The 22,114-nt window shown below is 40.7% G+C and overlaps 1 protein-coding gene across 8 annotated transcripts in view; it reads left to right on the plus strand.

The window, feature by feature from the left end:
• Positions 1-22,114, plus strand: part of LAMA2 (laminin subunit alpha 2) — a 485,843-nt gene that overhangs the window by 403,636 nt on the left and 60,093 nt on the right. For all 8 annotated transcript variants that reach the window (XM_066614516.1, XM_066614463.1, XM_066614481.1 and 5 more), the window contains 6 exons: positions 1,259-1,375; positions 3,363-3,526; positions 4,034-4,172; positions 6,162-6,264; positions 16,707-16,823; positions 19,549-19,731. In XM_066614516.1, coding sequence (XP_066470613.1) covers positions 1,259-1,375; positions 3,363-3,526; positions 4,034-4,172; positions 6,162-6,264; positions 16,707-16,823; positions 19,549-19,731 — 823 coding nt within the window. The remainder of the gene's footprint in view (positions 1-1,258; positions 1,376-3,362; positions 3,527-4,033; positions 4,173-6,161; positions 6,265-16,706; positions 16,824-19,548; positions 19,732-22,114) is intronic.

Here is a 22,114-nt window from a genome sequence, read left to right on the forward strand (position 1 = left end):
ATACAATATCTTCATACATTTTTTTGCTTACAGTATCTGTATTCCTGCCTCACTTTTTCACTCACTTTCACATTTGCACATAGATGCACGCATCAGAGCTCTGGAAAGATAGGATATAAATCTTTTAGATAAATACAATTAATACATTTTTTGCACTGCCCACCACTACTGTATTTTTCTGTTCTCAGATGCTGGTTTTGCTGACAGTTTTACTCTTTCAGTTAGAATATTTGTGAGTGTTATAAGATGTGACAATGGCATAACCAGTGTTGGCAGCAACATTCCCTCTAAAGCAGTGGTTTCCAACCTTTAGGAGCTCACAGAACGCTGAGGCAAATATTGGAATCATTGTGGACCACATGCATTGCCAGCTGCAGACAGTCCATTCACCACCCTCCCTGGTGGTCCGTGTGAAAGTGTCTCCTGAGCGAGCACTCCCCCGTGGACTACCAGAGAGGGTGAAGAATGAACTTCAGTGTCCACCACGGACATGGCTGGTTCATTTTCTTGTGATCCATGGGGAAGCGCTTGCTTGGCAAGACACTGGAAGTGATCGAAGGCTATTTTTTTCTGAGATCTCGTACATACTCACCATGGCTTATAACCTGTGATAGAGTTTTCCTCCAGAAATCTGTCCAATCCTGTTTTAAAGCCATCTAGGCTATATGCCATCACCACATCCTGTGGCAAAGAGTTCCACAGACTAATTACACCCTGGGTTCAGCGATGTTGTCATCAGTGAACTTCCAGGTTGCCATGCTTTGTGCTGTGTGGAGCTTGGCTGTGAGGTGCGCATCCATGCTGCTGCACACCTTAGGTTGGATGGAGCCAATTTCTCAGACTTCTGTGACTTTGCAACTGTTTGACCAATACCTAAGCTTATGCTTACCACCGATCCCCCCCCCTCCACATTCCTGTGACTTTGGGGGTAAATTGGCATGTTACTTGTTTTATTGCTTTACTTTGATTCCTCAATTAATTTCTCTCTAAAACATAAATTCTTGAAAATGGAATTTATAGTTGTTGTTGGGGGTAAAGAACCAAAAATATATGTTTCCTCAGCCTATCATACAGTTTCCTTGATTTCTGGTATTAGGAAAGGCAGAGGTCCCAACAATCTTTACAATCACCTTCCTGTATTTCATAATGCAAATGAAGCAATGCTGTTCACAATAAACACTGAACATTTTCTTAAAGATGAAATCATATCTGAAAAAATGGACATGCATTTTGAACTGTTTTTTAATATAATCTATAGAAAAAGAAGCAAGATCTAGAAGATGGAAGACAGGAGGCTGAAAATACACTAAAAGAAGGAAATGACATCCTTAATGAAGCTAACGACCTTGCAAATGGCATCAATTTAGCTGTGGAGGTAAACATGTCACTGGAAAATAGACTCATAAAGCTGCAACAGGAGTTCCCATATTTGCAGTGGGAGCAAACATCTGATTAATATTTATCAATGATACTGTATTTTTAAATTGCAGTTGGATTTTGTATCACAGTCTAGTTATGAAATCTGAGGGAGAAGACTGATATTCCAAGTGTGTTGAAAATGGTTTGAATGCGCAGTTGCTTCACCTGAAGTCATGTTATTTTGGGGGCAGGGAATGTGTGTTCAAACAACTTTCATGTCATGTTTTGCCTGTCCATGGTTTCTAAATCAGTTTTGGATTATCCAGTTGGACTATCTCTCTTTCATACACATTATGTCTTGTTATTCATTTGCTTCTATAAATTTGACATGCGAACTGCTGTTAGGATCATTTATACATAGAGAAGGATAAAAGCAAAAAGCAAAAAAAAATGCAAGCATTAATTACCACTCAGATCAACACCAGCACTTCTAAGTATAATTTACTGGTAGTTGAAATTAGTACACTTTCAAGGTACATTCAGATTACTGTTTCATTCATTCATTCACATTTTTATACCACCCTTCCTCCAAGGAGCTCAGCGTGATGTATGTGGTTCCTTCCCTCCTTTTTGTTTTCACAACAACCCTGTGAATTAGGTGAGGCTGAAAGATAGTGACTGGCCCAAGGTCACCCAGAAAGCTATGTGACTGAGCTGAGCAAGAATTTGTGCCTGGGTCTTCCAGATCCAACACCATAACTAGTTCACCATTGTGCCTGTTCGGTTGGTTTTATCATGGCTACATAATACAGTGTGCATATACCTAGTTGGTAATCTGATTGTAATGTTTGTATCATCCTCCCAGCAGTAAGCAGAACTTTGCCATGCACCTGCTGCGCAGGTGTGATAAAATGGTCATCTGCGTATATCTGACTTACCAGCAGTTTCATGCATCCAAAAGTGTGTGTATGTTCAATAGCATGATACAGTCATCTTGATGAACCTAAGCAGATCTCAGTCTAATCAGTGCTTGAACGGATGCTTGTCTGGGAACTCAGGGCTGGCTGAAGCTACTGGACTTCTTGAGGCAGCCCAATAGTGTTGCCCTCCCAATTGCTATGCTTCTCCAAACCCATGTACCCCTTGCATCACTCCTTCCTCCACATGGGCTTTTCAAGCAAAGCGGGAAATGCTATCACTCCCACCGTGTTCTGCATTTCCTTTTTGGTTTATAGGGTCTGTGTGGAGGTAAGAATAAAGTGAGGGGGTCAGCTCCATTGGCAGCAGACCAGAGGGAGGCGGTAGCTGTCACTTCGCTACTTCCCCCAATCTGTAACCCAATGTGAACATCATCATTTGCATGATGGGTAGACTGATCATGAGGGAACCCCATGTTTGTCACCTTCATGAGGAAGGAAAGGCAAGACATAAATATAATAAACAATATTACAAATCAGGAACCATTCAAAAAATGTTTGCCTTTGTCTTTCCATTATATGATCTGAGAACTGCTATTCACCAAAGTATTTGAAAAAGTGTAGGTTTTTTTGTCTTTTTTTGTTGCTGTTCAATGTCATTTTCATACACAGTGAATTAGTTTTGGGAAATTCATAAGCATTTGTTTTTAAACAATTATATGTTTAATATTTTTAGTTAAATTGAGTATGTTGGTCCTAGAACAGTTTGTACTTTTATGGCTAATGACCTGTTCCTAAGATATATTGAGCAAATTACTTTTCATTATGTCTTTAAAGCAACCCTGTATCAACTTTCTCTATTAATCAACTCATTCTGTTTTATATTTGTCGTACTGCACTAAGATTTGATTAGTATAGCTTGTATACCTAAAGGAGAAATGTAAACATAGGTCTGTCTGTCTGTCTGTCTGTCACTGAAGCTAAGCTGATCTGATTCTAGTTCACATCTAGATGTGAGACCACTCAGGAACGTGAAAATTCACGTTTTCAATGGCTGAAACACTTTTTCTGTTTTCTGGCTCTTAGTATTTGGGTGATGTTCGGGATGGCATAAGTCCACTATCTGATGAGCTAAAAGATAAAATAGATGATCTTTCTCAAGACATCAAAGACAGGAGACTTCCAGAAAAGGTGCTGCAGGCAGAGAATCATGCTGCCCAACTGAATGAGTCATCTGCAAGACTGGATGAGTATGTTAACTATGGGTTTCTTATTTCAAGCTAGAGCTCAGGCAGGCAGGCAGGCAGTCATTGACAAATATAAAAAGAAATCATATACAATTTTTTTAAAAAATTTGGGGCTCTCACATTTGTCCAAGCTTTCTCAAAGGCAGGAAAAAAGGATAATTCCAGTTGCAGTGTTCAGTTGCAGTATTCCAAGTTCAATGTTCAGGTTGTGAAGGCTTATCTTTAGCTTAATGACAAGCCGTCAAAAAGCAAAGGGAGTTAGCTGGGTTATTCTGAAGTGTTGGGCAGCATTAGGACTATAAAGGTCTTTAAATGCAGGCGCTTCCTGAATCACTTAACATGTGACCTTTTCTGCAACTTCTAACACCCGTTACATGGCTAACTTTAGACATCTCAGATACGCTCTTCTTTACTGGTTGGAATCAAGCTGTTGGGTTCAAAGAGATGTCACGTATTATACTTTTGGGTCTCCCTGCAATATGTAAAGTAATACATTTTGCTTCCTAACAGTATCCTTGATGAAGCTAAGAACCTTTCCTTGAATGCCACAGCAGCTTTTAAGGCCTACAGCAGTATCAAAGACTATATTGATGAAGCTGATGGAATTGCCAAAGGAGCTAAAGCTCGAGCCAATGAGGCTATGCAACTGGTAAGAGAAACTGTTTCCTTAGAAGACAACAGAAAACTTGTGTAAGCTTTACCCGCATGGTTAGAGGGAAGAGTTGGCCCCCAGTTACTCTTTGCACAACTCTAGATACATTGGCGCAAGCTCCTATCCTCTGACCCTCTCTCTCAGAGCTTCTTGGGCTTGAAGATGCCATTGTGAAGCTCTGCCGTGGGGAATCTATAACAATGCACCTCAGGACTGCTCCAAAATTTATGAATATTGAAAAACCCATGAAACCTCATTTCCACATAGATTGTCATTGGTGATCATGGCATGCACATCTGTTTTGCTGTTCTTACAAACATTCTATATCTTGAGAACCCATGACTAATGGAAACTTCCCATCTTTTGTATATGCCTCTAAGATGAGTCAGTGTATTTGTGCTCTCACTGCACATAATAGTCATTATTTTCCTATCAAATGTTTTCCATGTAGAAAACTACTAGTTTTTAGTGGTCCATTTTAAGGATTTGAGTCTGGCTGTCTAACACTTCCAACACATGGTGGTTATCTTCACTGCATGTAAATTGAATACTGTTTAGTATGGATTTGATAGTTTGGTCTACCCATAATTTAGCTGTGTAAAAATATCATGTACTTCAAGGTACATCAGTGCTGTCTGCATAATAATCTCTGTTGTCTACTGATCTGTTAAATAACTTGTGTAAATATTCTTCATAGCACCGTTTTTCTAGTCCAAACGCCTCATTCAAGTGTTAAGCCAAGTCCAATTACTCAACTTTTTACTCAACTTGCTTCCAGTTTTTTACTCTACAAATTGAAACACTCACAATTCCATGCTGTCAAATGAACTTTTTTTATTAGCCAGTCAAGCAAACACATTTATTTTGTTAATAATAGCACTAGTCCTTCAGCGTGAAGTTCTTTGCTAGTCCAGTGATCGTTCCATTGCCTCTGGATTTGAAGGGAGAAAGAAGGGAGAAAACATAATCTGATGTGGCAGGTGCCTCTGCTGCAGAGTCTGCGAAAGGCCACCTTCAAAAGCAGTTCAGCTATTTCAGAATAGAAAAGCTATTGGCATTAACCAGTCTTTCAGGGTGTGTGTGTTGCTAAAAGTAAGCTTGCATACTGCAAATTAACTGTGATGATCCCTGCTAACTGAGCAAAGAGACTTCATTCAAAGTAGCACCCTTGTACATTTAGCAGGAGGAGAGAAACAGTTCCTCTTCACTTCAGCATGGGCTCTTTTCTGGTGGCTATTGCTGATGTCTCTATTTTGTTTTAGTGTGAGCCCTTTGGGGACAGGGAACCATTTATTGAATTATTTCTATGCAATCCACTTTGTGAACTGTATAAATATTCTTAATATATAATATAAAGATTTGTCATTATTGGCAGATGTTTGTCATTAGTATTGTTATCGTTGCTAGCGTTTCTATATCACATACAGCCCAATCCTGTGGGCTGTTTACAACAGCAAATCTATTGATTTATTTCACAGACCTCTTGGAGGGTCTCCAACCCTCAGGGCCAGCTTTTTGGGTGCTGCAGAGGACTGCAGTGAGGAACAGCAGACAGGAAAAGTCCTGTGATGTGAACAGGCAGGGTGCTGTTTGCACTTCTCTGGATGCCAGGCAACTATATTCATAAAGATGCAGAAAGTTTTAAAAAATATCGAAAATAGATTTGAAAAGCATTGATCTTCAGGGCAGCCCTTCTTCCATTACCCCTGTTTAGTATTTATTTTTGTTTCATAACCATAGACAGCCTGGGAGTCTCTGCTTTGACAGGATGCTCAAATTAATAAGGAAAATATTTTATTAGTTCTCTGTTTTGGGATGATTATCATAGTGATTTGGGAGTATAATTTAAAACACACTGATAATCACTTCAAATTTTCATGACTCTTCTGTTAAATTGCCCTGCTTTACTTTTTAAGAACTTAAACTTCTCCTGAACCTGCTGCTTTTCAGTGACACTAGGTTGCTTTTTTTTCCTTTTTGCTATAGGCATCTGGTCCAGAAGGATCATTAAAGGACGGTGCCAAGAGTGCTCTACAGAAAAGTTTGAGAGTTCTTAATGATGCCAACAGGCAGGCAAATGATATTAAAGGTATGTCTTTTTTTTCCCCCTGCAATAATTGGGTTTCCCTGTAAACCTAATGAGATCCGTTGTGGTCTTAGTGCGCAGAAATCTCTATAGGAAAATATTTTGATTTATAAGCCTGACTCCATATTCACTACTAAATTAATATCTGACAAGAGCTATGTAACCATCTGAAGCAGCAGGCTCCTATATGCAGTAGTGTAGCTGAAGGGGGGGCAACACAGTAAGTACTGCAAGCTCTGCAACATGCTGTGGAAGCAGCCCATGCACTCACCGTTGGAGCAATTCTGGGCAATGATGGAGATGCGTAGGAGATGCCGTTTGGACAGAAGCAAAGATCCAGCATCAGGTAGCCTAATAGGCCCTGGGAGGGGGGAAGGAGGGAGAGTTCTTGAACTATAGTATTCCTATGTAGACAGATTCACAACCTACCAAAAGTGTTTAGAAAGGGTCATGTTATCTCTTTGGTTGTTTCCATAGTAGGGCCATTTATTGTTGCTGTTTCATGGTCAGCAGGTGACTGATTAAAAAGGTGGTGCCACACTACAGTGCACTTTCCTCCTTCAAAATCCGCAGTGCCCTGACACTTAGCAAAGCAGAAAAAAGTTTGCTTTTGAAAGGGCCCAAGTAGATTTAAAAAGAAAAAGAATAATGTTTGGGAGTGTATTTGGTCTACTACCGTAATTTGTTAATTGTTTAGCAACAACTGAGTTTGTTTGGTTGGAGATAAAGGGATGGAATCTCACAGGCTTCAAGCTGAGTGGCATTCCGTCACTACCACAGAATTGCTTCAGTTCCTGCAGTTCCTGCAGAGATGCTGATCTTACTCCTTTTTGTCTTGTCTGTATGGTGTTTTCCTGAGAGCTGACTGGCTGTCACTCCTCCCCTTTCCCCCTTTCAATGTCATTGCTGCTTTGCTTGCTTTCATACCCCTTCATGTCCTCTCAGATTATCTTTGAAAGTGGACTCTTTACAAGGGGGAGAGGGCTTGGTAAAAGACGGATTTCCCTGCAAGATACTTAAAAAAAATAATCCACTTTTAGAATGCACACCTGTACATGTTTACTTAGAAGTAAATTCTATTCATTCAATGGCTTACTTGGGAGTAAACCCCATTTAAGTTAGCAGGACTTCTCTGAGTAAACATTCATACTATTAGGTTTTCAGTTCTTAATATACTGGGCTGAGGAAAGTGAGCCCTCCTAATCATGTGTAAAAACTGGAAGAGCTCATTATCATTTAGGGCAGTGTTATTCAAACTGTGAGGCACAGCTCTTTAGGGAGGCACCAGGAACTCTAAGGGGAAGCGCGGGATATCCTCTCGCAGCGATACAGTCACACCCCTGGGCAGAATACGAGTCCATCTTCTGCCCATCCTCTGCACTTTTTTTAAAAGTAGAAGAAACGGGAGTTGCTCAGCTGCGAGAGTGGCTGCTGTCGCTCCGCCCTCTTCTCCCTCCACTCCGAGGCTGCCACCTTCTGTGTTTGCTGCATGTTGTTTCCAAAGGTCTTCAACTCCAACCCCCATCTGGCAAGTACCGAGCATGCTCAGTTTGCAGTCCTTAACCCTCGCTGATCCTTGTCTGGTTGGTTCCTAGTTCCTAGCCTGGGATCGATTCTCATCAAAGTGAAATCTCTCTTTTCAACCCCCTTTCCCCCCTTTCGATCTCCAAACCTTCCCGCTTTCCTCCCCCTCCCCAAATAAAATGCTTCCTATTTTACCAGTCACCAGGGCTCTTAAAGTTGGCAAAGGGGGAGGGGAGAGACAAGCACACACTTTACTTGGCCAGGAGCAGAAAAAGGGTACTGTTTTTAAAGTGATTTATTAATCTTGTTGTTTGTCTGAAGAGGAGAGGCTGTATTTTTAAAGTGATGAATCTTGCTATTTGAAGGGAATACTTATCAGCCATTGATGAAGTGATTGCCAGCCCAATCCTATCCACACTTTCCTGGGAGTAAGTCCCATTGACTCTAATGGGACTTACTTCTGAGTAGACATGCATAGGCTTGAGCTGTGCATCTCCTAGTATAGGAGACAAATCAGCTTCCTAATCAAACCCTTATCAGCTCTGATATGTTTTCATGGTCTATTTTTGTTTTCCCCACCAGCTGCTGGAAAAAATTAATTTCATTAAATGAATAAAGGGTTCAATCCTATCCAAGGAGAATGGGAAAAATAACTAGTTGGATTGGGGTCCACAGGGATGTCTGTTTGTAATGTTGGTCAGAGTGGTTGTTCACAACTTTCATTTGATAAAACAATTCTATTGGTATGCTTACAAAGTTAAAAAAAATGAGTCTTCCTGGGCCAGACAAAATCTACCTACTCCAGCATCCTGTCTCCAACAGTGATCAGTAGCTAATAATATATAAAGCATGTATATTGCTGTGTATTAATAATATATTTTTAAGATCTGCATTTAATTAATGATATGATTAATATAATCAATATTAATATAGTTAATATGTATTTAATATTTAATATTATATTATAATAAATATAATATTATAATATTATATTTAATTTATTTAATATAGTTAATATTTCTGGCCATTTCTCCCTGTTTAATGATGTCACTTCCAACCTTCAGGAACATGATGGGAAGTCATGGCCAACAGCCCCGGGGGTCAAGGGAGCCACTGGCCGGAAAAGTTTGAGTACCACTGATTTAGGGCAACAAAGGAGGCTTGAAATAAATGGACAATGCTCCATTGATACAATGCTGCCCCCAGAATTCATAAATACAAAAAAAAAAATTGTAGTGTTTTAGATTGTGCGCCCTCTTGGGACAGTGAGCTGTTTATTTATTTGATCTTCTCTGTAAACTACTTTGCGAACTTTTATGTTAGAGACATAAATATTCATCATCATCATCATCATCACCACCACACTGCAGGACTTGCATAATATTTCTGTTTTTAATCTGTGTGAGTTCTAGAGCCAGAAGAAGGTTGTACAAAGAATTGTTCTTTGATGGTGGAAAACAGCAATTTCTAATCCCACTAAGAACATAAGAACAGTCCCGCTGCATCAGGCCATAGGCCCACCAAATACCCCAGGGAGCACACCAGATTACAAGAGACCTGCATCCTGGTGCCCTCCCTTGCATCTGGCATTCTGGCATAGCCCATTTCTAAAACCAGGAGGTTGTACATACACATCATGGCTTGTAACCCGTAATGGATTTTTCCTCCAGAAATTGGTCCAATCCCCTTCTAAGGGCATCTAGGCCAGATGCCATCACCACATCCGGTGGCAAGAAGTTCCACAGACCAATCACACACTGATTAAAGAAATATTTTCTTTTATCTGTCCTAACTCTCCCAACACTCAATTTTAGTGGATGTCCCTGGCTCTGGTGTTATGTGAGAGTGTAAAGAGCATCTCTCTATCCACTTTATCCTTCCCATGCATAATTTTGTATGTCTCAATCATGTCCTCCCTCAGGTGCCTCTTTTCTAGGCTGAAGAGATCCAAACGCCATAACCTTTCCTCATAAGGAACGTGCCCCAGCTCAGTAATCATCTTAGGGCACAATCCTAACCTGCACTGGAAGAGGCAAGCCAGCACAGGATTGTGACCAGAAGCGGCTCAGCCAGAGATAAGGGGAAACATTTCCCCTTACCTCCGGGTAAGGGCCCCTGGCCACAATGGGACTTCTCGGATTTGCGCCACCTCTGGAGCTGGCACAAGTCAGGGGAAAGCGGAGCAGCTTGAGTTCTCCCCGGGAACAGTGGTAGGGATCCGGCATAACTGCCGAATCCCAACCCCACCTCCCGCTCCCCACCCACTCGCCCTCCCCCTGCCCAGGAACACCTCTCTCTCTCTCCTCCTCCCCGCGTCCCCATGCCTACCTTTTCTGCCTGTGTCGGCGCAGGCGGGCCAACACAAGGGGCTGAGGGGAAGCCAGTGTGGAATCTTATGTCAGCCTCTGCAGGCCGGCGCTTCTCAGAGTGCTGGCCTGGCTTCCCATTGTGGAGGCACAAACGTTCTTTACAGCACGTTTGCGACCCTCCTAGGCCAGCCCAAAGGACTTGGTTCAGCATAGGGCACAGTTTGGATTGCACCCCTAGTCACTCTGTTTTGCACCTTTTCCATTTCCACTATGTCCGTTTTGAGATATGGCGACCTGAACTGCACGCAATACTCCAGGTGTGGCCTTACCATCGATTTGTACAACGGTATTATAATATTAACCATTTTGTTCTCAATACCTTTTCTAATGATCCTAAGCATTCTTCATGATCCCATCCCTTCTTCACTGCCACTGCACATTGGGTTGACACTTTCATTGAGCTGTCCACCACACCCCAAGATCTCTCTCCTGATCTGTCACAGACATCTCAGAACCCATTAGCCTATATGTGAAGTTTTGATTTTTTGCCCCAATGTGCATGACTTTACACTTACTTACATTGAAACGCATCTACCATTTTGCTGCCCTCCCTGCCATTTTGGAGAGATCCTTTTGGAGTTCTTCACAATCTCTTCTGGTCTTCACCACTCGGGAAAGTTTGATGTTGTCTGCAAACTTAGCCACTTCGCTGCTCAGCCCTTTCTCCAGGTCATTTATGAACAGGTTTAAAATCACTGGTCCCAGGACAGATCCTTAGGGCACACCAGTTTTCAGCTCTCTCCATTCCACCTCTCTCCATCCACCTCTCTCCACTATTTCTTCCTTCTAAAAAAATTGCACACAACAGCAACCAAAGGCTTCCTGACTATACCCTCTCCCTCAGTAGAATCTTAGGAGTTGCAAAACCCAGTATAAAATGAATGGAGAAATAAGCACTGTAGAAGAGTACAGCAATCAGAAATGGTCATGGCATCATCATTCATATTGTCAATAACCAAGTCCTTTTGCAAGGTGCCTCGATTGGATCTTGCCGTTTTGTGTTGCAGTTGTAATGGGCAGGAGAAATTATCAGAAATTAAGAGGGACACAGAAAACACTGAATTACAACTATTTAGCAAAACAACATTTTGATGCTCTGCAAAAAGTGACTGAACAAACATTGGCAATCCAGAGAAAGGGGCTAGTGTGAAGTACCTGTTATCTCATATTACTCCATACACCCATTGAGGTAGATTAGCGTTAACGGTGCTTATTTGCTCAAGATCAGCCAGCAAGCTATTAACAGACAAGCTCCTTAAATTGGACTTGTCATGGCTACACAGTGAATAAAAGCAGCTTGTCTAGTATTGCAACAAGGAATGGTCTTTTAATATGAGTTTATATGTTTATGCCTCTAGACCTCATCAAAGATTCACTCCTTCACTTTCAGCACTAACCAATGTTCTCTCTTTGTGAAGCAATCTAGTCTCAGCCCAAGAACCTAATTTCAAATTTCAAATTAGGTACTCATATATGGTCATGAAACCCTATTACAGGTTAATTGGAGGGTTATAGAGCTGATTTTTCTTTATCATTAGATGGTTCTAACAGTGATGAAACTGCTTTGCCAAGTCATAAAACTTTAATGTGTTTCTCAGTGTTCAGTCTCCTATATATGGTAATATATTGTCACACATTTCACCTGCCCTGCAGGACCCAGTTTTGGCCTGAATAAAGATGAAACAGAATTAGAGTCTGAGATTAATTGTTTTTATTTGCCCCATGACTTTTGCTCCAACATTATTTTTATATTGCTGTTATTAACATAATCCCTTATCTGTGGCTTGGCATTTCTGGGTTAAAAAGAGCATGTTGAGGTAAAAAATATATATATAGAATAAAATCTTTTTAGAAAGCTCCAAAGTCCCTATAGGAAACCCAGAACTGAAAGACAAATGATAGGGACTCTATAAAGAGCTAGTAGGGAGAAGTGATCATTAGTTTAGAATTTTTTTCTCTGCACTACAGGTAGTACATTAGTTAAAGTAATGAAAACCCGTAAACCACTCAAGTAATATATCCTCCAGGAAGCCAGGCCAGGGCTATGACAGAGATGGGAATGTTTTCTTGCTACGTTATGACATCCACCTGATTTGTAGCCAATTACACAAGGTATAAAATGGCTGTTAATCAGGAAAATGCCATATATTACCACCAAAAATTGCTGAAATAGTCCTTACAGAGCAAAACGTCTGACGGCAACTATTAAAATGGAGATTTACTCATTCCTCTCTCAATCTCTCTTTCTTCTCTGGGGTTGGAAAGGAAAAAAAACCCTAGTAAAAAAGTAGATTATAAAGCTAGCATTCTGCACAAATGTGAATTTCAAGATCTTAACTATGAGTGAGTGAGTGCTGGTTTCTCCTGGCTTTGCACCATTTAAGAATAAAAGAGAGATTTTTCATTTTCTAGGAACCAATTTCAAAGCAAGTGGAGTCAAGACTGTTCCATTTAACAATGCACTTGATGTTTATGCAATTATATTATTTTGATATCGATTTTGACTTTTATTTAAAGATGATTAATTGCAAAGATAAAAAGTTCATGAAGGGTAGAAAGTCTGTGGCATTAATTGGGCATCATTCAGGTTCAGCTCATATTTCCTTCACATTAATATGTAATTTAGGGCCCAATCCTAACCATGTGCTGTGCCAGAGGAATACACATTCCCCACCGGCATAGCATGCTTTCCAGCTGTCATGGCTGTTGGGACTCATCCTGCTTTCTGCCTGTTGGACTTATCAGTGTGAGCTTCCACTAGCAATATCACTGGTATAGGTCTGAGATGACCTGAGATGACTCTTGTCAGTGGGGGCTTACCCTAGGGAAAGGAGGAAGGGAACATTTGTTTCCTTCCCCAAGGAGGCCTAGGCATGCCAAAACTCCCTCACGAGATACAATGGGTGCCATATTGGATCTCCTCAGACCTACACCAGCTCTTTTGCTGGCAATTCCAAAGAGAATCAGGGTGTGTCCAGGCCAAGAAGGAGGCATAGGATCTCACGTGCGCTGCTGCCACCAAATCTCCCTCTCCTGCCCCCCTGCCCAGCTCAATCTCTTGAATAATAAATGTGTATTATCCTTATTCAATGATATACAGTATTTCTGTCAGGGCCCTGCCAATGCTAATGCCCAGAGCCTTGACTTGGAAACTTTCCTAAGTTACGAATCTGGGAGTTTGAGGTTCATGAGATTAGTGGTGGCTTCTTCCCTGCACTGTCACAGGAAGTTGCTAATGAATCCTCTCTTGCAGAGGTATCTTTTGATGACAAATCCACAGGCACTATTCTGCCTCTGCAACCCACCTCTAGAAATGTATCTCTGCTGACATACTTAAACTACTTTAAACAGAATTCAGAGTCTGTTGAATGGGTTTTCCTACCCTGCTTTTTTAGCCGATCTCCCTATGATGCTTTCAGTTTCTTTAGCAGCATTACGTTTTGTGGCCATTGAGCAAAGGGTACTGCCAAATGGTAAAGTCATTTCTACGTGCATGTTCATGAGTTATTTCAAATGCATGAAATAACTCAGTGCTTTGGCAGGAACTTGTATCTACCCTCTCACCCTTTGGCCACTTCGTCATTATTCAACTGTTTCACAAATGCTGTTCAGTCCCAAACAGAGCCTACCGTCTCATAAATTGTAAGCCCCTTGTACTCATAGGTACCTCCTCCTAAGGAATGAACATATTAAGTCTGTTCATGTTTAGAATTAAATTGCTACATAAATTGAGGACTATGCGCTACATTATGCTGCGGTTGTCTGTATTATACTGCTTTGTTATAAACTTCTTTTCTGCTGTTGCAGTGAAGTACATGGAAACTAGATACATGTTGTCTGAAAGCAAGAGAAAGAGGATTTCTGTTGCATGTGAAATAAATTCAAACAAAACACACTGGATAATGTGCTATAATAGTACAATGCTTAACATAGAATACTTTCTGGGTGTTAATTGCACTACAGGTAACTTAAAAGTATGGCCTTTCAGAACATTTATCACCAGTAGAAGAGAGTGGTTTCTTTAAATATTAATAGTTATTTTAGGAACCTTATTGCCATTCTGCATAGAATTCTCTTGGGAAATTTATTTTGCCTTTTTTGTGCTTATATTTAGGAAACAATTAACATTTGCAATATTAAATGGGAAAATATTAAGCAGATGGAATCCGAATATTGGTATTTGGGAGATCCACAGAGAATAAACTTATTAAAAGCCATAAAAATAGTCTGACTCTGTGGTTACAAAACTAGGAACAGGCTTCAAAGCAAGGTGATTCTAAACGGCAAAAATGGAATAATTGGTATAATTTAGGCAAGTGACCCAGGAGAGAAGTATCCAATGTAATAGTCATTGGGAGAACTATTTTAAAAAAACCAACTGAAATGGAACCCTTTTGTTTTTAAAAAGCATAATATATGTTCTACATTTTTAAAAGAAATGCACAAGAGACCCAGGAAATTTGTATTTGAGAACAAGTCAAGTCAGATTCAGGATTGTATGGAAGGATATATGATTATGAAGGAAGCTACCACTGTTAATATTCTTGGATCAAACATAAACTTCAGTTGGTCCTCACCCCCAAGCACATTCACTTGGAAGTGAAGTGTTGACTTCCATAACTTCATACCCTGATCTCTATTTCTAGCAGGCATTTGAAATATAGTCTAGTTTTCATGAAGTTCTCTTCCTACATAACAGACATTTCAGGAATGAACCTCCTCTTAATACATTATTCGGCAAAGTTTTGTGTCTATTTAGTAGAGACCATTGCACAGTCCAATTAAGAAGGCTCTGGGGCATGCATTCTACAATACATCTAATATCTAGACATCCCTAGTTACTTTAGTTGTACAAATGTTTGTGTTCTCTGTAATTTGCCACCCACAACAAGTGATCCATACATGATTTATCAGTCATTTCTCAGATTTTGCCATTATTTCAATGCCTTTGCTTCAAAGAGGAAAATAAGTTCTTGCTACAAATTTCCTCCTCCCAGTTCTGCTGCACCATGGCATTCCATATTGATGTGGATAAATAATGAAAGATGTCTCTAAATTGATGTTTCAGCACTAATCAGCATTTTCTTTGCCAAACTACTCTGCTGACTTTTTGACATATGTATTTGCAAATACCCACAAATCTAAGTGGGAACATGACTTCAGACAACCTCAAAGAAATCATTTTTTTATGGAAGTTGTTATCTTGGGAAAGCACCACTGTTATGCAAAATACCTTGATAAGAATATTGAATCATATATAAAGAATGACATCAGTTCTATCACCAGCAAATTGAACATTATATTACCGTCCCTACGATTTGTGGTAGTTTTTCAGATGTTGGTCAATTATCTCATCTGCAGATGATTTTTCCAGAGAGAGAGAGAGGTTGTCAGTGTTGCCTGCAATATTGATCATGTTAGATTTAACTGTGGTCTCTCTCTCTCTCTCTCTCTCTCACACACACACACACACACACACACACACTCTCTCTCTCTCTCTCTCTCTCTCTCTCTCTCTCTCTCTCTCTCTCTCACACACACACACACACACACACACACACAGATTCAACAACTGACAGCCCAATTGCTAGCAGGTGGACAAGACAAGAAAGGTGGACATGGGGGCAGACAGGGATAACAGAGAGTGGAAAGAGCTGAAAGAGAGGGCAAAAGAGGAAGACCAGAAAGACTGAGATGGAGAAAGACAGTAAAGAAAGTTATGGAAGGGAGTCAGAGCATGGAAGAAGATAACATTCTCCTAGAAACAAAGGGGACAATGGTGGAAGCTGTGGAAAGAGGAATGAATAGGATTGGGAAGAAAGGAGATGCTGCTCCCCAGCTACAGATGGTCCCTATTTAGGAACTATGGGGTTGTGATACTACCATGGACCCTACTACCATGGGCCCCAATGTATCTCCAGGCTTTTTCAGCCACTACCCAACCACAATGGCTTCCTAAGGCATTTGAGCTGGGTGCAAAAGGTCCCCAGACCAAAATGGTCCCCAAACCAAGGTACAAAAGTGGAGGAACATCTTCTTGAAGGGATACAGTGAGAAAGCCCAAATAATTCAGGACAGCAGCAGCTAAAAGGAGTGTCAGATAAGGTATTCAGGAACCCCCAAGAGACTGTAAACAATCTCCATTGAATCAGTTGTGATGTGGTGTAATAAATGGTGTTGGATTGGACCACAGAGACTTAACTTTAAATATCTCTCTATTCAAAAGCTCACTGGTTGTCCTTGGATCAGTTGCTCTCTCTTAGCTCATTTTCCTCATGGTTGTTGGGAGGATACAATGAGAGAATCTCTATGCATGCTTGAGCTCCTTAGAAGAAAAGCATGTTTGATACATAGTAAATATAGATAGTATAGTAAATTGGTAGATATAGTAAATACATGTAGAACTACATATAACACACTACAGCACTGCAATATGCCCCTGGAGAATATTGCAGCTCATAGTTCATGTTATTAGTTTTACAGTGCTCAGGATAAGTGAAAATAAGCTTCAGAAAATAAAAATTAAATTCTTTGTTTGTGCACTCTCTGTAGACAATGGGAATAATCTAAAAGACATGCAAAATAGACTGCAAGATGCTGAGGGGAAAAACGCGGATCTTCTGAGAACTTTGAACAACACCATGGGAAAATTGTCAGCAATTCCTAATGGTAAGTATTAGGGCTGAGTTGAATGAGTTACCTATGAAAGTGGTAACAGGTGGTGAGGGATTTGGGAAGTGCAAACTGCACCTCAGACAGACAGACAACATTCTGCATCTTTGCTGTGTCTTGTTCTTCCTTGTTTTATTTATCCTCCTCATTGCTTGATCCTAGCCAATCATAAATCTCATAATGACTGAAATCATGTCATGCACTGGCTTTACAGCATAGTTACTGAGGGTCACTGAAGTAATTTTGCACTCAGGAATTGTACCCCTGTGTTATTTAAAATCATTTCTGTCCAACGTTGCATATACGCAACAAGGACCAAATGTATACACTTGTGGGCCAGGCAAAAATGGGTTAAACAAACAGGTGAATCTTTCTGCCTCCCTGAGCTGCTCTGTGCTAGTTTCTCAGTTCACCCTCTTAGGAAAGCATCTCAGGAATGGCAAGGAATGTTAACTGATTACCTCAGTACTGCAGCTGTTTACTTCTTTTCTCCACCCTTGCAAATACTGCTTCCCTGACAGGTCTTCTGAAGTATCACCCAAAGAGAGATGTTCCTCTTTCACACCCCACAAACAGAGCAATGGAGAGGACTGTTTTTCAGTCCTGATTACTAGTACTAATCAACTGGGGTTTTATCTTAATTTTTAAAATAATATTTTTTGTGTCTTATATCCCACAGGTTTCCTCAACTGTTTTAGCCTTTTGAAATGCTAATGTGATGTGTGTCACTGGAAAAAGGAATGCTAAATTGATGTTCATATTTTCTTTGTCCTAGCAGGAGCCTCACTTTCTTGTCATTCTTAGGAGACCCATCCTGACACCTAAGTTTTTTTAGGAGTGCAAGACCACATAGCGCCAGCCAGTCCAGTGTTTTTAAGGGTTTAAGTAATTTCTTACAGTGAATAAGAAATTGTCATAATTGTAAGAACATAAGAACAGCCCCACTGGATCAGGCCATAGGCCCATCTAGTCCAGCTTCCTGTATCTCACAGTGGCCCACCAAATGCCCCAGGGAGCACACCAGATAACAAGAGACCTCATCCTGGTGCCCTCCCTTGCATCTGGCATTCTGACATAGCCCATTTCTAAAATCAGGAAGTTGCACATACACATCATGGCTTGTTACCCATAATGGATTTTTCCTCCAGAAACTTGTCCAATCCCCTTTTGAAGGCATCCAGGCCAGATGCCGTCACCACATTATGTGGCAAGGAGTTCCACAGACTGACCACACACTGAGTAAAGAAATATTTTCTTTTGTCTGTCCTAACCCTCCCAACACTCAATTTTAGTGGATGTCCCCTGGTTCTGGTGTTATGTGAGAGTGTAAAGAGCATCTCTCTGTCCATCCCCTGCATAATTTTGTATATCTCAATCATGTCCCCCCTCAGGCATCTCTTTTCTAGGCTGAAGAGGCCCAAACGTCGTAGCCTTTCCTCATAAGGAAGATGCCCCAGCCCCGTAATCATCTTAGTCGCTCTCTTTTCCACCTTTTCCTTTTCCACTATGTCCTTTTTGAGATGTGGCGACCAGAACTGGACACAATACTCCAGGTGTGGCCTTACCAGTGATTTGTACAACGGCATTATAATATTAGCTGTTTTGTTCTCAATACCTTTTCTAATGATCCCAAGCATAGAATTGGCCTTCTTCACTGCCGCCGCACATTGGGTCGACACTTTCATCGACCTGTCCACCACCACCCCCAAGATCTTTCTCCTTATGACAATTGTTATTGTCATAATCTTGTTATTGTTCTTGTCATAATCTAGTACAGAAGCAAGAGTATATATTCAGTCAGGAAGAGATCTAGTTAGGCAACACTCATCATTGCTTTACAAATATCAAACATCCGCATGTTCTGGGAGTGCAATTGACTGAAATACTTTGCATCCAAAGGTTGTAAATGGAAGCCAGAGTCTACTGCCAGTTTTCTGTCCATATGAGGGAAACTGGCATGACATCGTAGAGATATTGCCATATTTCCTAGTGGAAAGAACAAAACTCTGCATGAGTCTGTTGGGAGAACTGAGCTGTATCAGGTTCAATGTGATACCGTCGTCATGCCAAGTTATGTTGGATCACATTATTCTCTGATTCAACAAAGTCGTGGCATAATTCAGCCAACTCATAAGCATCTGTGCACTTTCCATTGCCAGTGCAGGTGACCAATTTGAGGGACTTTTTGTAACACATATGAAACCCTGCCAGGAGGTGGTTCCCAGGGAAATAACATTCCCATATTTTTTAGAATTTGAAAATTTAGATTTCAGACATAATTCATATCAGCTAATTGACCAGTTCAATTAATACTTATTTGCATTCTTCTTACTTCACAAAACTGGTAAAATAGGGTTTTATGTTCTTTTAGAGATACTTAGATAGCCAATCTTTAAGCATTCTTTGATGACCACATTTACTAATAAAATCTACTTGCAATATGGCAGGATCAATTTTGTTCTCATGAATCTGGCTAATACGGTCCACTCTTTTGGATTAGGTGACAATAATCAGATTTTTTTTTAGCTAGATATGCCTTTCTAATTTTTATTTAATTTTTTTGTTATTCTTAACTAAACCAAGTTGCACCACTTTGAAATCAAATGACTCAGCCCACAGTATACTCTTGTTACATATGAGTAAACATGACAAATGAGCTTGTGTGAATACAATCTGTGACAAACATCTCCAGCATTCTAATTTTTTCCTCCCCTGCTTGCAGATACAGCAGCCAAGGTGCAAGCAGTCAAAGATAAAGCCAAACAAGCTAATGATACGGCAAATGATGTCCTGGCCAGGATCAGAGATCTCAACAAAAATCTCCTTGGTTTGAAAGACAACTACAGAAAATTGGCTGATGATGTGGCCAAAACAAATGATGTGCTAAAAGATCCCACCAGAAACAGTAAGATCTTACTTTGTATGTCTGCTATTATTTCTCTGGCTACTACCTCCATCTTCTGAAGTAAAAGAGTTGCCCATCCCTAAGTAGCAAAATGTGATTTAAAGCACATCAGGGAAAATATTCTGACATGCTTACAGAACCATCCAGGGGGGAAAACATAGATTTGTGTACACTGCTGTACTGTATTTTTAAAAATGAAACATTTTGGGCAGCATATGTTTTCTTGACTAGTTTTGTGTTCTTCAAATAGCACCTAATTGGGCTTTAGCACTCCCTCTAAGCTACATAGCCATGTGACTGAAATGGAAGCCCTGCGCAGCTTCACTCTTGGTACTCCAGAGCTTAGTGGTGATGATGATGATGTCATCACTGAGCACTCCAGAGCCACCCCTGCACATCTTCCCTTTTGGTGTGCCGGAACCTGGTGGTGGTGGCGGCGATGATGATGATGTTGTCTTTGCCGAGCACTCAGGAGCCACCCCTGGGCAGCCACAGTAGCAGGGCCTCTGAGAGGAATTTCATCAGGGGGTACAAAGTTTCTTTTGGGACCCCTTCCCAAAGGGGGAGGGGGGCAATGGGGTCAAGCAGAATGGAGGGCAAAATAGGGCAGGCGGAGGGTACTGGCAGCCAGAATTGTCTTTAGAGCCCAGGTCTACCAGGCTTCTTGATGTGGAGCCCAGGTCTACCCCACAATGCAGTATTGGCAACTCAATATAGTAATATGGTAAACCAAACACACTCTCTTTAAAATCTTTGAAATATAGAAAATCATTGCAGAAAATTTGTATGTTTGTGTTTGGGCTCACACTAGAATGGACAGTGTGCTGTGTGCATCAAAATGAACTTATGCAGCACTTGTAGCCCAGCAGTGGTGTCCCTGAGCTCCTATACACTCCTTCATGGTTATCAGATCCACAAACCAAAGAGCAACTGTAGCAGGCCAGTCCCGCCCAGATATGACACTGTGTTAAGGAGGGTCATGGATGCTTTCCTGGGCCTGGTGTGTAAGGCTTGCAGCAGCAGTTGCCACTGCATGCCCACAGTTGTGCCCCCAGCATCATGCGCAGGCAGTGAATTCAGGTGAGATAGGAAAATGTCAGATCCCAGTAACTTTCTGGGCCCCGTCCTTTGGCTCCTGGGCCCCCTTTCTGACCCTGGGCCCAGGTACCAATTACCCCCTTTACCGCCTTCTCCTAGGCACTGCACAGTAGGACTTTGCACACTTGGGGTGAGGAGGAGATTAGATTAAACACTGTTGGTAATATGTCTCAATAATCCATTACCTGGTTTGTTGAAACATTTTCATTAAATATGAAGATCCTCAGCTTAGAATTTTATAAATGGAAAAAATCACTGAAAGATCATTCTCAGTACAGCAGAAATAATGGCAAGATTTGTAGTATGAACATACCACTTTGGTCTGTGAGCTAACCTTTAAAAGGGAAAGCATGTGAGAAGGGAGTGTTTTGATTGTAGAAGATGTATTGTAGCTTCTTGGGTAATAGAGCTGTATTAAGAATATATTTTGTGGTGGTCCCCTAGTTATTATTGAGTTATTGAGCAGCACTGTAATGTACATCATGAGAAATGAGCAAGAGTACTTCCTTCATGGCTTTTGTGACCTTTGCATTGCAATGATACAGCAAACAAACATTTATATCAAAAATCCCACTGTATTAAACTGAAAAAAACATGGAAGTATTTAAACTATAGAACCTTAATCAATCAGAGATGTTATATACACAGACTCTGAAATGACATCCTAAATTTCCAAATGGTACATTAGGAAACGGGATTTCATTCTGCACCTGTTAGCTTTAGTTGCACAATTTGGAGAAAAAAGCTTTTATTGTTCTTGGTTATTTGCTGAATTTGGATGTTTGTCTTGAATTCCTTTTGTGTGCAAAAGTCTTGGAAAGAAATCATTGAGAAATGATTTGATGAAATGAAATGATGTGAAATCATGACTCAGGAAGGGAGAGTGAAGAGACCTTTAGGGCCATGAAGAAATGCTTTGGAGACTCTCAAAGTTCCACTGTATCAACGGGATGCCACAGTGTGTGTTCACTTGAAGAGCTTAAGGAAACTGGAATTTCTGGCCATAGTTTAGAGATCAAGAGTGCTAATCAGCCTCTTATATACCTTCATTTTCTCCTTCTATTTCTTCCTTGTTCTCTTCAGTTTCTTTCCTCTTCTTCCTCTCTTCTCCCTCTCAAATTATACCTTCCCTTTTCAGAACTACTGTTCACATGACATGTACACTGAGATGAGTGCTAACCATCAGCACTAAACATAAAGCAGTCTATCATGAGCTGTCAACATAAGCTCTATTCAACCATTATAACTGTGTGAACCCTGTCAGTATGACAGGGAAGCAGAAGCA

This window comes from Tiliqua scincoides, chromosome 1, assembly GCF_035046505.1.
Source record: "Tiliqua scincoides isolate rTilSci1 chromosome 1, rTilSci1.hap2, whole genome shotgun sequence".
Lineage (NCBI taxonomy): Eukaryota > Metazoa > Chordata > Lepidosauria > Squamata > Scincidae > Tiliqua > Tiliqua scincoides.